At 48.2% G+C, this 13699-nt stretch overlaps 3 protein-coding genes across 3 annotated transcripts; 2 read left to right on the top strand and 1 right to left on the bottom strand.

Annotated features, from left to right (window-relative positions):
* Positions 1-486: 486 nt before the first annotated feature.
* Positions 487-1662, bottom strand: L203_104781 (uncharacterized protein; the record flags this gene model as incomplete). Its single annotated transcript, XM_066214159.1, has 5 exons — positions 487-585; positions 634-912; positions 977-1111; positions 1156-1455; positions 1507-1662. The coding sequence occupies 5 exons, from the start codon at positions 1660-1662 to the stop codon at positions 487-489; spliced, it is 969 nt and encodes a 322-aa protein (XP_066070256.1).
* A 1819-nt stretch (positions 1663-3481) lies between these two features.
* L203_104782 (imidazoleglycerol phosphate synthase, cyclase subunit) lies at positions 3482-7649 on the top strand (the record flags this gene model as incomplete). Its single annotated transcript, XM_066214160.1, has 8 exons — positions 3482-3565; positions 3613-3730; positions 3773-4623; positions 4668-4936; positions 4982-5253; positions 5620-5767; positions 5857-5932; positions 5979-7649. The coding sequence occupies 8 exons, from the start codon at positions 3482-3484 to the stop codon at positions 7647-7649; spliced, it is 3489 nt and encodes a 1162-aa protein (XP_066070257.1).
* Positions 7650-8494: 845 nt separating this feature from the next.
* L203_104783 (uncharacterized protein) lies at positions 8495-13694 on the top strand (the record flags this gene model as incomplete). Its single annotated transcript, XM_066214161.1, has 16 exons — positions 8495-8887; positions 8931-9076; positions 9375-9529; positions 9574-10042; positions 10150-10310; positions 10357-10439; positions 10488-10662; positions 10707-11189; positions 11242-11820; positions 11865-12484; positions 12527-12607; positions 12650-12800; positions 12848-13079; positions 13128-13433; positions 13476-13557; positions 13605-13694. 16 exons carry the CDS (start codon positions 8495-8497, stop codon positions 13692-13694), a joined length of 4206 nt encoding a protein of 1401 aa, XP_066070258.1.
* Between the last annotated feature and the right edge of the window lie 5 nt (positions 13695-13699).

Consider the following 13699-nt stretch of genomic DNA (forward strand, 5'->3'; position numbering starts at 1 on the left):
GGCGTTGGTATCGACAGGCATAGATCTCTTGTGTTCCTAGACATCTGTTCAAATGACCCAAACATTTCCCGTCGGATTTTGATTGTTGGTTTGTGAGTTGCGTGAAAAAGTACCCAAGATGATGATGCTAGCTGTTGCTTTACCAACAAAAGTCGATGAAAAGTAGATGGGTCATCCCTTGTTTGAAATCTCATCGGCCTCGGGACAACAAGGCAGATTGTCGTGATGTAAAAGATGCCAGATGCATGTCTTGTAATCTAACATACCTTGACTTTTGACTCGGGCTTGTAAGGAGTCATCCGTTACAGAAATGATAGGTATCAAAAAACCTGATTAGTGATACAATAAAGGGCAAACATCCTGGTGGTCCGACTCTACGGCTCACAGCATATGGGGCTAGCCCAGCCTAGAAGTATACCGAAAGATGAAGAGATGGTAGAACAAACTACATTCTTAATGGTCAATTTGTCTTAACCCACAACTCTGTCATGGTGCCTGGCGCCATGAGTCGGGCGTTTGTACCGTTGGACTTTCGTGAAATCCAACAGAGTTGTAATTCATTGCCATAGGAAAATGAGGAGTAGGCTAGGTATTTTTCTCAGCTGGAGTCATTTGCGTGGAAAAGATAATCACCTCTGAGCTCCAAATATTTTGGTTGTCCTTGTCTCGAGGGTAGCTACTGAGTCCTTCAACACCATAGACAGCTTGTGAACTTGGGAGTGAATGTGGCCGAGGAGTATTGGACGGATAAGAATATGATTCGTAACGCATTGGGTAGCGTGATTCAACTTGGTTTATTCCATTTGCCGTAGTAGTAATCGTTATGGCAGGCTTGCTTACAGCATTGGGCAATGGTCGAGGATCGCAAAAGGGTGCTGAAGAACCAGGATAAGGTGAAGCTGCAGAAGGAGCCTAAGTGACATTAATATATTAATTGAGGGCAGAGGCAATAACTACGTATAGAAAGAAGACGTACAGAAGAAGTTGATAAAATTCGGGTACGAGAGTCTCGTCCAGGTGCATGCGCAAAAGGATCTCTAGTGCTCGATTGGAATGAGGCGGTAGTGGGAGTGTCACCATCCACACTGGACGATGTCTGGTGGCTTGGCTGCTTGTACCGATGTTAACATGTCAAAAACCCTATAGAGCACTTACAATGCCAGCCGACGTGTAGTGTTCATGGATGTCGCCTTGTCTAAGTGGAGGACTCGCTCCAAGTTCAGTAGTGGTGTCGACGTCTGGTGGGCCACCATATGTATTTCTCAAAGTGTAAATTTGTCTCCTTAGATCAGAATTCTCTTTTCGCAGATACGCATTCTCAGCCTGCAGCTGAACATAGTCTGGCGAGTGAGTGGCTCCAGGTATTCGGTTCCCTCCCGCCGGATATGAGAGCTGTCCAAGCTGTAGTTTAGCATCTTCAAGCTGCACAGTGAGCATTTGAACAGATTCCTCAAGCTGCAAACATTACATATTAGTCTTTGCCAAATACCATACAACACTACTCACAGCCTTTACCCGGGCTTTCTGTTTTTCTCGATGCCTCTTTTGAGCCTTTGCGTTACGGGATCTGCCATCAGACCCTTCCATTATGCCGCTGTTAGGGTGACCTTTAACACCAGGTGCAACTGCCAGTAGCTTTGGAATAGTCGTCGTCGGAGACATTGTCGCAAGAGTGGATTTGGCTCAGTATTGAAAGGACACAGAGCAATGCGTTTGAGGCTATCACTCTTGAGGCGGCTTGTCTATTGAAGAATCCAAGTCTGGCCAACGCTGCAATGGCAGTAATGTTGCGGTTGATAGCGGGCTGCAATTTAAAGCGGAATTCCTTTTGCCTATTCCGAACTGCTCTGAAATTGGCGGAACAACAGTGAAAAAGTATCTATCCGCTTGCCAGTCAGTCTTTGACAACCAGAAAACCCCATCATGCCGCACCAGGGCCTAAAGCAAATCATTGACGCTTGCAACAAAACCCAACAGATGAGCCAGACGTAGACAGCTCAGCACGCCGCTCTCTGTCCCCACTGCTTACAACTCCAATCCAAAACGAGCCACTCACGATAATCCCGAGTACAGCCTAAATCTCGACGATACCGTTATTCTCAACCAGCACCTCAAACCAAGTTTTAAAACTTGACAACAGCTCGACAATGCCAATCTTTTAAAACAAAACTCCAACGGCAAAAGACGCTCCATGACAAATTCCAGAGCCCATCTACAGCAGCATCACCGATCCTAGTCTTGGTATCAGACCTGAAAAGAAAAGTCCTCCGATAAATCTCTGCTGAACCCTGTGAGCTCAATCTCCCTTCTCCCTGAGACAACCCACAACTTCCCTGGGCGGATTGACATGTGCCCAGAGGTCCCAAATAGACCACAAGTCAGAAGATTCTGACGCTGCAAACGGAAAGGAAGCTGCGACGCTGGTGACTACCCATCCAGTAGCGGATCTATCCAGCTTTTTTTTGCCACCATTTTGCCCATCCTACAGTGCTGGTCAGCACTTTCAAATCCGCTGCGGTGCCACGCGCATCCGTATTCGCCACGATACCCACCTGGACAGATCTATCAGGAAATCCCTACCTGGAGTAATCCGATGGCATTTCCTTTACCGGAATATACGGTCTCCCAGTGTGGCACGCATATACACATTTCTTCTGACCCTGAGGACAGCGAAGGGACTGGCGTGTTGCCACAACCGTAGAGATGTGGCCAAGGGAATGGCTATTAGGGCAGCGAATTCTCAGTGCCAGACAGCTCGCTCTTGAATAGTACTATAAGTGTTGTAATATTTTTAAACTAATAGAAAAGAAAAAGAAAAAATTGATAATTTGGAAAGAAGTCACCCAGGGCATTAATTACGTAACGACGCGAGAATCGCGTCTCTTTTTCGCGATACTTTCTATTTCTTTTTCTTTATCTTTATCTTTGCTGCCGTCACGCTGCCGCTTGCCATACTATAAACGCTCGTCACTCTCTCGGTAAATCAAACGTCGGTCTGGTCTGCAGCGGCGCTTGAGAGTGTTGCAGAGATCGATACCTTACAAGTCAAAAAGCCCCAAATGGTAGTCTATCTGAGTTGTGCCGAGGAGAAAGAGTAGTGGCTGGGATTGGGGCAGAGGCCACCTTGGAGCTGGGATGTGGTGCTGTATGGTTGTGTTTGTTGGTCTGGCTGAGAGTGTTGGTGTTGTGCTAGGGCGAGGTGAAGGGTGGCATGCCTCTGCTGCTTGCCCTGCTGCTTGCCCTGCTGCTAGACGGTGTGCTGGTAGGCCAGCTCCTGCAGACTGGCAGAGAACGATGGACGCTTGTATAGAGGCTGGCGCATGCCAATATGCATCGCTCAATACAGTCTGCGAAAAGATTCAGCATGTCAACTGCTTCCGTTTCTAATCCCAAAATAAATCTAATGGCCAATTGTCGATTTTCGGATATTTTCAAAATCTCAATTACAACTTTTTTTTTACTTTTAATTCTAATCATCAAGATGAGAGTCGCCGTTATAGGCTCTGGGTTGGCAGGCCTAACGACGGCGTATCTGTTGAGTAGAGAAGGGGTGGAAGTGTATCTGGTGGAGAGGGTGAGTATGACTTATTGACTTGGGATTGATGTTGGTAGTCTTCCTCGGCCGGGTTCCATGCAGAGTCGATGGGTATGCGAGCGGGAAAGGTGACCAAAGGCGAGACGGAGGGGGCTAACCAAATCGTGGATGTCCCGATGCGCGGGTTCCAAGGAGGCAAGTTGACGAGTGCGTCGCAAGCAATGCTGATGATAGTAGGTTACTATCCTCTGCTGCTGGCACTGTACAGGCATCTTGGGCTGTCTGTCATTGCGGTCAGCTATAGGTTCTCATTCTCGTCGCCAGATTCGACATACTTTATCCATTCGGGAAATTCTGGCGCATCGATACCTTCACTACCTCTGGACGCTTCAAAAAGTGTTATCAAATTCTGTCAGGCATTGGCTAGATTACTAGGTGTCGCTCTGTGTTATTTGTTGTTGGTTGTGCTATCTTTGATGGCCTGGCACGACCTCTTGCCTGTATGTTCGCCTGATACCACCCTCCGCCAGCTCACAACCTCTGTGTCTGGCTTCCTGGCGAGACCCGTCACGATCCCATTTATACGATACACGATTTGGACACCGTTGGGTGATACGTTCAAGACTTTTGTGGAAACGATTGTTTTACCTCTGTTTTCAGCCGTGGGCACAATGACCTTGGATGACGTATGGAACCTTTCGGCTAGGGTTCTGTTGGAGTATGTGCATACGACCCTTGGGACGTTACATTATCACCTGGCGGAGGGGTATACTTCGGCGGATGTTGCAAGGTTGCTGTCGGTCCCGGTGAAAGGGCAAGGAATAGACTACATCAGACTGGACACAGAGGTCACTCGGCTAGAATATGCTGTTGGAGGCGGGATGAGAGTATTGTTTCGGTCCATCAAGGAGGGTGCGTCTGGCGAAGTAGAGAGTTTGAGGGTGGACAGAGTTGTACTGGCTACCCAGGCAAGCGTTGCAAAAAAAATATTGGGAGAGGTGGAAGTCAGTCTGAGGCATTGGGGAGAAGAAGAGGAGAGAAGACGAGTGTTGAAGATGGTTAGAGGTCTAGAGGATGTGTCGTATCGGGTATGTTGCATGGTACGGAGAGGTATTTGCTGAACGACCATCAGGAGACAATTGTCATCAATCACCAAGATTTTTCTATTTTGCCTGCACCTCGTGATCAGAGAGAGATAAACCTCTATGTACCCTACCCAAGCAAAGAAATCGAGGCACCATCATCGCCTTACTTTCCTCCAACATCTGGCAACGTTTATACCATGGCGACGCAGATAATACTTCCTCAAGTGCAAAAAGGCTCCAAGCCTATTCTACAGACTACAAACCCGACATTACCCATCAAAGCAGACAAAATTCTGAGTGTGTCTAGACTGGAACGGTAAGTGTACGCTCCTTGACTAATTCGCTGATATAATGTTCCTAGTGCGTTACCTCTCAAGAATCCAGCTAAAACTTTAAAACACCTCTGCGCTTACTCTCCAAACTCTTTGGTATATCTTGCGGGCTCATACGTCTATCCGGGGATACCCCTATTGGAAGGTTGTGTAGGAAGTGCCAGACGTGTCGTTGAAGACATCGTTGCAGCGAATCGATATCATCATAAGAAGGAACTCGCTGAAGACAACAAAATGAGATTTAGAAGGAAGGAAGCGATACATTCGATAGGCGGGGTTGACTGGGAGGCTGGTCAGGGAGGTAAGATAGCAAGAGCTTGGAGATGGAGATGGAGAAATAGTGGTCTCTGGAGTACATCTTGACTTCAATCGCCAAGTTGAAAACAATCATCCCTATATGTATAATGCAAGAGTAGATTTAGATCATTGGTATATGGTTGCTTAGTTCCTCTCATTCTCATCGAGTTTACATCAAACTCACGTTAATGCATGCCTGCTTTATGCGGTTTTAACATCGTTTATAGCCTGAACATTGCAAAAGAATATTTAGAGTGATGTCCGGACATATCCGAAAAATATCGGCTACACAATATTTCTAGTCGAGTTACTTTTTGCAACTTTTTATTGATTTTCTATATTCTATTTTTCACTAATCTCAAAGTAAAAGCTTCTATTCTGCTTCGAGCAGAAGCCAATAGTAACGCAATGGCAAACACTTCACTCCCAATCCCAGAAATGGGCCAGCCCAGCGGTCACTCTCCACAAACAAAACCCAAGCTATATATCTTGGACTATGGAGCCGGTAACGTGAGAAGGTGAATCTTAGACTTGCTGAAGGAGACTGTTTATGATAGAAGCCACGCTAGCTCAGCTTTAATAAATGTTGATGGCTAACTGGTTGTAGTTTGGCAAATTCCATCAAGAAACTTGGTTACGAATTCGAGTGGATAAAAGATCCAAGTGATTTTGACAAGGCAGAGGTATGTTGAGGCCTGATCTGTAAAGCAAACGCTGACCAAGTGATAGAAATTAATCTTTCCAGGTGTCGGTTCTTTTGCTCAGGCAACTGCTTCCCTTCGCAATACTTCTCTCCACTCCCACCTTTTAAAGTACATCTCTTCAGGAAAGCCATACTTTGGTATTTGCATTGGTATGCAAGTCCTTTTCGCCTCTTCCACCGAATCTCCAGGATCCCAAGGTCTGGGTGTGATCCCTTTTGCTATCAACGAGTTCAAGGTCGAGGATTCATACGAGGGTGGAAAGGGAAAGAAGAGTGTACCTCACATGGGCTGGAATAGAGCCTGGCATGCTTGGGAATCCAACAATACAGAGGAAAAGGAGACGTTGATGTTGGACGAGGACTACTACTTTGTTCACTCTTTTGCTGCTCTTCTTCCTAACTCATCAGCAACAGCTCCACCACCAGAGATTGCCGACTTTGCCTATACGTTGTCTAGATACGGCTCTGAGACATTTGTTTCCAGTGTACAGAAAGACAACGTTTTTGCCGTACAATTTCATCCCGAAAAGAGCGGGCCTGCTGGTCTAGACCTGCTGAGAAGATGGCTTGAGGCTCCAGTGTCTTCTCTATCTGCATCCCCTTCCAAATCCACCATTACCATTAGAGACAAAACATGGCAGCCCAGCAACCCTTCGCCTTTTCGTACGCATGGAAATGGCCTGACAAACCGTATCGTGGCGTGTCTCGATGTCCGCTCGAATGATGCTGGTGATTTGGTTGTCACAAAAGGTGATCAATACGATGTTCGCGAAAAGTCAGAAGGCAACCATGTTAGAAATTTGGGTAAACCTGTCGAGTTGGCCAGAAGATATTATGTTTCTGGCGCGGATGAGATTGCTTTTCTCAACATCACCAGCTTCAGGTCCTCCGCTCTACTTGACCAGCCCATGTTGGATGTTGTGCGAACAGCAGCCGAAACTGTCTTTGTCCCGCTTACTATTGGAGGAGGCATCAAAGACACCATTGATCCTGATGGGACGCCTCACACTGCTCTCGAAGTTGCCGGCGCTTACTTTCGTTCGGGTGCCGACAAAGTCTCCATTGGGAGCGAAGCCGTTATTGCCGTGGAGGAAATGCTGCAACGCGAGGCTCGCGGCGAGAATCCTCTGACTGGCAAGACTGGTATTGAGACCATCTCCAAGGGCTATGGTCGTCAGGCAGTGGTCGTATCCATCGATCCGAAGCGAGTCTACGTTGACACAACTCTGTCTGATTGGCTCACTTCTTTCCCTCAAAAACACCGTGCAAGTTTGATCATTGGCGATAATGCCACTTCTCGCACTGCTCCTCAAGAAAAAGGCAAGGCTTGGTGGTACCAGTGCACTGTTTCCGGTGGCCGAGCTGTGAGAGATATTGACGTCGTTCAACTTGCTCAAGGCGTTGAGCGTCTTGGGGCAGGCGAAATTTTGCTCAATTCTGTTGACAGGGATGGTTCGGGTCAGGGATTTGATCTTGACTTGATCAAGCTTGTCAAGGATGCTGTCGGTATCCCTGTCGTGTCTTCATCAGGTGCGGGTAGTGCCCAAGACTTTGAAGAGGTATTCAGAGAGACCGGAACTGAGGCCGCTTTGGCTGCGGGTATCTTCCACAGGAGCGAGGTTGAGATTCAAGATGTCAAAGAACATCTTAAAGGTAAGCGAATGGTTGTGAGAATATGTGCATTAGATACTATTTGATGAGACTTTGGGTTGAGATATGCGTCGACGCAACTCCAAAGATTTCATACGTGCATGCATGCGTATCAAAGATACCAACATCACGAAACGTTCACTATGCTACCAGCTGTAACCTGTAGGCTTGGTCTTGTGGGTTCTCCATGAGTATCTGTCACAGAACCCTATATCACTACTATCGCCAACCTAGAAAACGACATACTCTACGCTGAGCGTTGTACCATAAGCGTCGCAAAATGTATTGAACCAAACGACAACCATACGTCTAGACACTGTCGAATGGCAAAGCAAACGTGCGACATTTCCCAGGTACCATCCATCCTGATACGCACACATTGATACATCATGGCGTTCTTCTGCTCTTCTTGGTTGACAACAAATCACTCAGCCCGCATGCCTCTCTCATAATGGGCATCTCAATGTGTCATTCCAGAAGCTATTCCTATCCTCTTTATTCGTATTTTCTGCCAAATTAATTGACCAAAAACAATACGAGCTGTCGCTTTCATCCTGAGCCACCGATTCCATCCAAAGCAGCACACATATGAGGCGTTTTTATCTTTACAACCTGATTTCTTTCCCATGAGCTTGGCCCTATGCCAACAAAGAATGTTCTCCAGAGAAGCATCCGTACCTGACATACCAACTATCCGGATTCTTCGCTGATGTCATTCCCTTTCCGTTCCAGACAAATTTTGTGCCTTGTTCGGCAAATACTCATCCTTTGTTTGTATTTATCGTAATTTCCCGACGAAGCCTTCTTATTCAATATTCTCCACACATGGCACAAAGATACTTTTACAAATCATTTCGCTTTCCACAGAAAGCGCATTCCAAGAGCATTGGCTATGAACCTACCAGGGATGAGCCTAGCAAGAGGGGCCCATAGCCTGAGCAGGCAGTCTTCTGGTACAACAAACCACCGTGTTCCTCTGTACACAACCCTTCACCCAAACGACAGTCGGATACCTCAGAGCGACGACGAGCGAGACAGACAGATCAACCAGCTCGCTCGGCAGTTGACAGAGACCTCTTTTGCAGGCGGACAGGCGGCTAAAGACACTGGGAGTATTTTCTCGTACAGAGAAAATTCTGATCTCGACCCATTATCGACAAACTTCAACGCCAAAAAATGGACCAGGTTAATGTTGCAAGCCTCGCAAAAGTCTGCGCCGCCGAGGAAGGCAGGGCTGGCATACAGCAATCTGTCGGTCCATGGCTTTGGATCTGATGCTGGTAAGGTTGTGCCACTGAGTCGGTGTTGACGGAGAAGTAGATTATCAGAAGACGGTCGGCAACCTTCCTTTGGCCGGACTGGGTGCTCTGAGAGACCTGGTTAGCAACCGAAAACGCAAAGTGCAGATATTGAATAGCATGGATGGCGTCTTGGAGGCTGGCGAGATGCTCGTCGTGTTGGGTCCACCAGGAAGGTGTGTGTGGTATTGCGAGTCTGGCTGATGTGCAGCGGTTGTACGACTATGCTGAAGACGATTGCTGGCGAGATGAATGGGATCTATCTGGATGATGACTCGTTGCTCAACTACAGAGGTCGGTCGCCAGACGGTCGAGCCATGCTGACAGACACAGGCATCACTCCGAAGCAGATGCGAGGGCAGTTTAGAGGAGAGGCCATCTATACGGCAGAGGTGGATGTTCACTTTCCGAGTTTGACGGCCGGACAGACTCTAACGTAAGACTGGTGTCGCTGCAAAGCTGACCCTTGAACAGGTTTGCTGCTGAAGCGAGAGCACCGAGAAATCCACCGGGAGGGTTATCCCAGAAACGCTATGCTGAACATATGCGCGACGTCGTCATGTCCATCTTTGGCATCGCCCACACTCTCGACACTATCGTCGGCAATGACTTTGTCCGCGGAGTCAGCGGTAAGTCTAAGCGGCTCTTCATACAATTCTTTTAACAACCCTAGGCGGTGAACGTAAACGAATCACCATCAGTGAAGCTGCTCTTGCGGGTGCTCCGTTGCAATGCTGGGATAATTCCACCCGTGGGCTTGACTCTGCCAATGCAATCGAGTTTTGTCGGAGCCTGCGAATCAACTCGGACTACCTCGATACATGTTCCGTCGTTGCCATCTATCAAGCGCCTCAATCCGCCTATGATTACTTTGACAAGGTTTGTGTGCTCTACGAAGGACAACAGATCTTTTTTGGCAAGGCAAAAGATGCCAAACCGTTTTTTGTCGACATGGGCTTTTACTGTCCACCTCAACAGACCGTTCCCGATTTCCTAACCTCTCTTACCAGTCCATCGGAGCGACAAGCTCGACCAGGGTTCGAGCAGAGAGTCCCTCGCACACCCGAGGAATTCGCTGCAGCTTGGCGAAAGAGCTCAAACTATTCCGACTTGACGAAAGAGATTGCAGCATTCAACGAAAGGTATCCGTACCATGGACAGCATTATCAAGACTTTTTGACGTCAAGAAGAGCGCAGCAGTCGCAGCGAGTGTAAGTGTTGATGACAGCCTTCCGTACTAACCTTCTAGTCGGTCAACATCCCCCTATACGCTCTCTTTTGCCGGCCAAGTCAAGATTTGCCTGCGTCGAGGCTTCCAACGCCTTGTGGCAGACCCGAGTCTCACGCTGACCCAGCTGTTTGGGAATTTTATCATGGCCGTCATCATCAGCTCGTTGTTTTACAATCTCTGCAAGTGTTCGATATCGCCGGCGCTAGAAGCTGACACGGTGATTAGCCCCGGACTCCAACAGTTTCTACGCCAGAGGCTCTCTTCTCTTCTTTGCGATCCTCTTGAGCGCCTTCAGCTCTGCTCTGGAGGTGGGTCTTTGCCATGAAGAGCCAACACTCCAGCTGACACTCGAGCAGATTCTTCTTCTCTACGCCCAGCGTGGCATCGTTGAAAAACACTCACGCTACGCATTCTACCATCCGTCTGCAGAAGCAGTGGCCTCTTCGTTGACCGATATACCGTACAAGGTGACCAACTGCATAACCTTCAACCTCACCCTCTATTTTATGACCAACCTCCGTCGAGAGCCTGGTGAGTGGCGCCTAAATGTGCCGCCGCACGCTGACTGGCACCAGGCGCCTTCTTCTTCTTCATGCTGATCAGCTTCACTCTGACCATGACCATGTCCATGTTGTTTCGTTCTACCGCTTCTCTGTCTCGAACGCTTTCCCAAGCTATCGTTCCCTCAGCCGTCCTCATGCTGGCCCTCATCATCTACACTGGTTTTGTCATCAATGTGACCAACATGCGTCGCTGGGCCCGATGGATCAACTGGCTTGATCCGATTGCCTATGGGTTTGAGAGTCTGCTGATCAACGAATACCACAACAGGACGTTTGCCTGTGCCACTCTTGTCCCTGCTGGTCCTGGATATCAAGGCGTCTCGAACGAGCAGCGAGTTTGTGCCAGTATGGGCTCAGTAGCAGGCTCCTCGGTGGTGGACGGTGATCGGTATCTGTACACGGCGTATAGCTATATTCATGGCCACAAGTGGAGAAACTATGCGATCCTCCTTGGGTTTTTGGTATTCTTTTCGCTTGTCCATTTTGCTTCTACCGGTAGGTCAGCGAGTTGTGAGCGCTTGCTGATAGGTTTCAGAGTATATTACAGAGAAAAAGTCCAAGGGAGAAGTCTTGGTGTTTCCTCGTCGAGTGCTGACCGCTCGCTCAAAGTATCCACGCCATGAGCAGCCATCCCATACTGAGCCAGATGCAAGACGGTCGACACTGAAGGGTGCAGGACGAGGCATCATTGAAAAGCAGACAGCCATCTTTTCGTGGAAAGATGTGGTCTATGATATCAAGATAAAAGGCGGCGAGTCGAGGAGGATACTGGATCATGTCGATGGTTGGGTCAAGCCGGGGACGTTGACAGCGTTGATGGGTGTCTCTGGTGCAGGCAAGACGACTCTTTTGGATGTGTTGGCGACAAGAAACACAATGGGTATAGTGACTGGCGAAATCTTGGTGGACGGTCACCAGCGTGACGTGTCATTTCAGCGCAAGACAGGTTATGTCCAGCAACAGGATCTCCATTTGGAAACAAGTACAGTCCGCGAAGCTCTTCAATTCAGCGCCGTGTTGAGGCAACCTGGCCATGTGAGTACGAGCGAGAAATACGCATACGTAGAGGAGGTTTTGAGATTGTTGGAGATGGAAGACTATGCAGATGCTGTGGTAGGAGTGCCGGGTACAGGTGAGTGGTCGGAGAGGAGTCTTGGCTGATGGAGGCAGGTCTCAACGTCGAACAGAGAAAGCGTCTCACTATCGGTGTCGAGCTCGTCGCGAAGCCGGCTCTTCTTCTCTTCTTGGACGAGCCTACGTCCGGTCTTGACTCGCAAACATCTTGGAATATCCTTCAGCTCTTGCGCAAGCTGGCAAACCACGGGCAGGCGATCCTGTGCACCATCCACCAGCCTTCTGCAATGCTCTTTGAGCAGTTTGATCGGCTTCTGCTCTTGGCCAAGGGCGGCAAGACGGTGTACTATGGAGAGGTTGGAGAAGGGTCGAGGGTTGTGATTGACTATTTTGAACGAAACGGCCCGGTTAGATGTCTGGCAGGAGAGAATCCTGCAGAGTGGATGTTGTCGGCGACGGGTACGCCGCCTGGGTCGCACATAGACTGGCACCAAGTTTGGTTGAACAGTCCAGAGAGGGTGGCTGTTCATGAGGAGCTGGCCCGTATCAAGTCGTCGAGCAGCACGGTGAGAAGTAAGCACAGTGAGGAGGCAGAGTTTGCAGAGTTTGCGGCGCCGTTCTGGAGGCAGTTTGTTCAAGTGCTCAAGCGGATTGCCCAGCAGCATTGGAGGACACCGAGCTATATCTGGTCCAAGGCGGCGTTGTGCTTTATCACGGTTAGTAGATGTCCAGGGAAAAGGTGCTGACAGAGGCGGCAGGGGTTGTTTTGTGGGTTTTCCTTCTTCAAAAGCGGTACATCCCAGCAAGGTCTTCAGAATCAGCTGTTTGCTCTGTTTATGGTACGACGTAACGTATCTGGGATGTGCTGACATCGTCGCCAGATTTTTCTCATATTTGAAGACCTCATCCGTCAAATCATGCCAGGCTTCGTCACTCAACGAAGCCTCTATGAAGTGCGCGAGAGGCCATCCAAAACTTACTCGTGGAAGGTTTTTATCCTGACCAATATTCTGATGGAGATATTTTGGTCTTGTCAGTATTTGCCCTGTCCACGGTTCTCAGGCTGAACGACTTGGTAGTGCTCATGGGTGCTGGTCTCTTCTTTTGCTGGTACTATCCCACAGGTTTCTACGTCAATGCGATTCCTACCCACTCTGTACACCTTCGTGGAGCCTTGATGTTCCTCTACGTCGAGATGTTTCTCTTGTTTTCGTCTAGCTTTGCTTTGATGGCCGTCGCTGGGATGGATAATGCAGAGACGGCAGCGAATATCGCGACTCTGTTGTTTTCGCTTTGTCTTATTTTCTGCGGGTAAGCCATGCTTGCCAAGGTTCAAGCTGAAATGATTTCAATGTTTAGCATTCTGGTACCCAAGTCGTCGATGCCTGGGTTTTGGAAGTTTATGTACTATGTTTCGCCATTCACCTATCTTGTAGAAGGCATGCTCTCGGCAGCTGTTGCCAACACGGATATTCACTGTACATTATCAGAATTGTTACATTTCAACCCGCCATCAAATATTTCTTGTGGAGAGTACATGTCGGGATATATGTTGACAGCAGGAGGTTATCTTGTTGACAAGGCAGCAAAGCAAGACTGCCAATACTGTACAATGGAAAAGACCAACGATTTTTTGGGACATTTCAACATTTTTTATTCCAATGCGTAAGTTTGGATCATTAATGGATGTCTAATTAAGTTGTTTAGATGGAGGAATTTTGGTGTTTTGTGGATTTACGTCATCTTCAATGTTGTTGCTGCGATTGGTATCTATTGGCTAGCTCGGGTGGTATATATCTTTTCTTGGATCGTAGTCGCTGCTGATCAAGCTATTAGCCAAAAAACAATGGAAAAGAGCAAGCTTCGATACCAAAAGATGGAGCGTCAATAGAAAGTACTGAGAATCCAAAAGATGAAAGTGATTGACGGGC

The sequence above is a fragment of the Cryptococcus depauperatus genome, chromosome 6 (genome assembly GCF_001720195.1).
Source record: "Cryptococcus depauperatus CBS 7841 chromosome 6, complete sequence".
NCBI classification, from domain to species: Eukaryota; Fungi; Basidiomycota; class Tremellomycetes; order Tremellales; family Cryptococcaceae; genus Cryptococcus; species Cryptococcus depauperatus.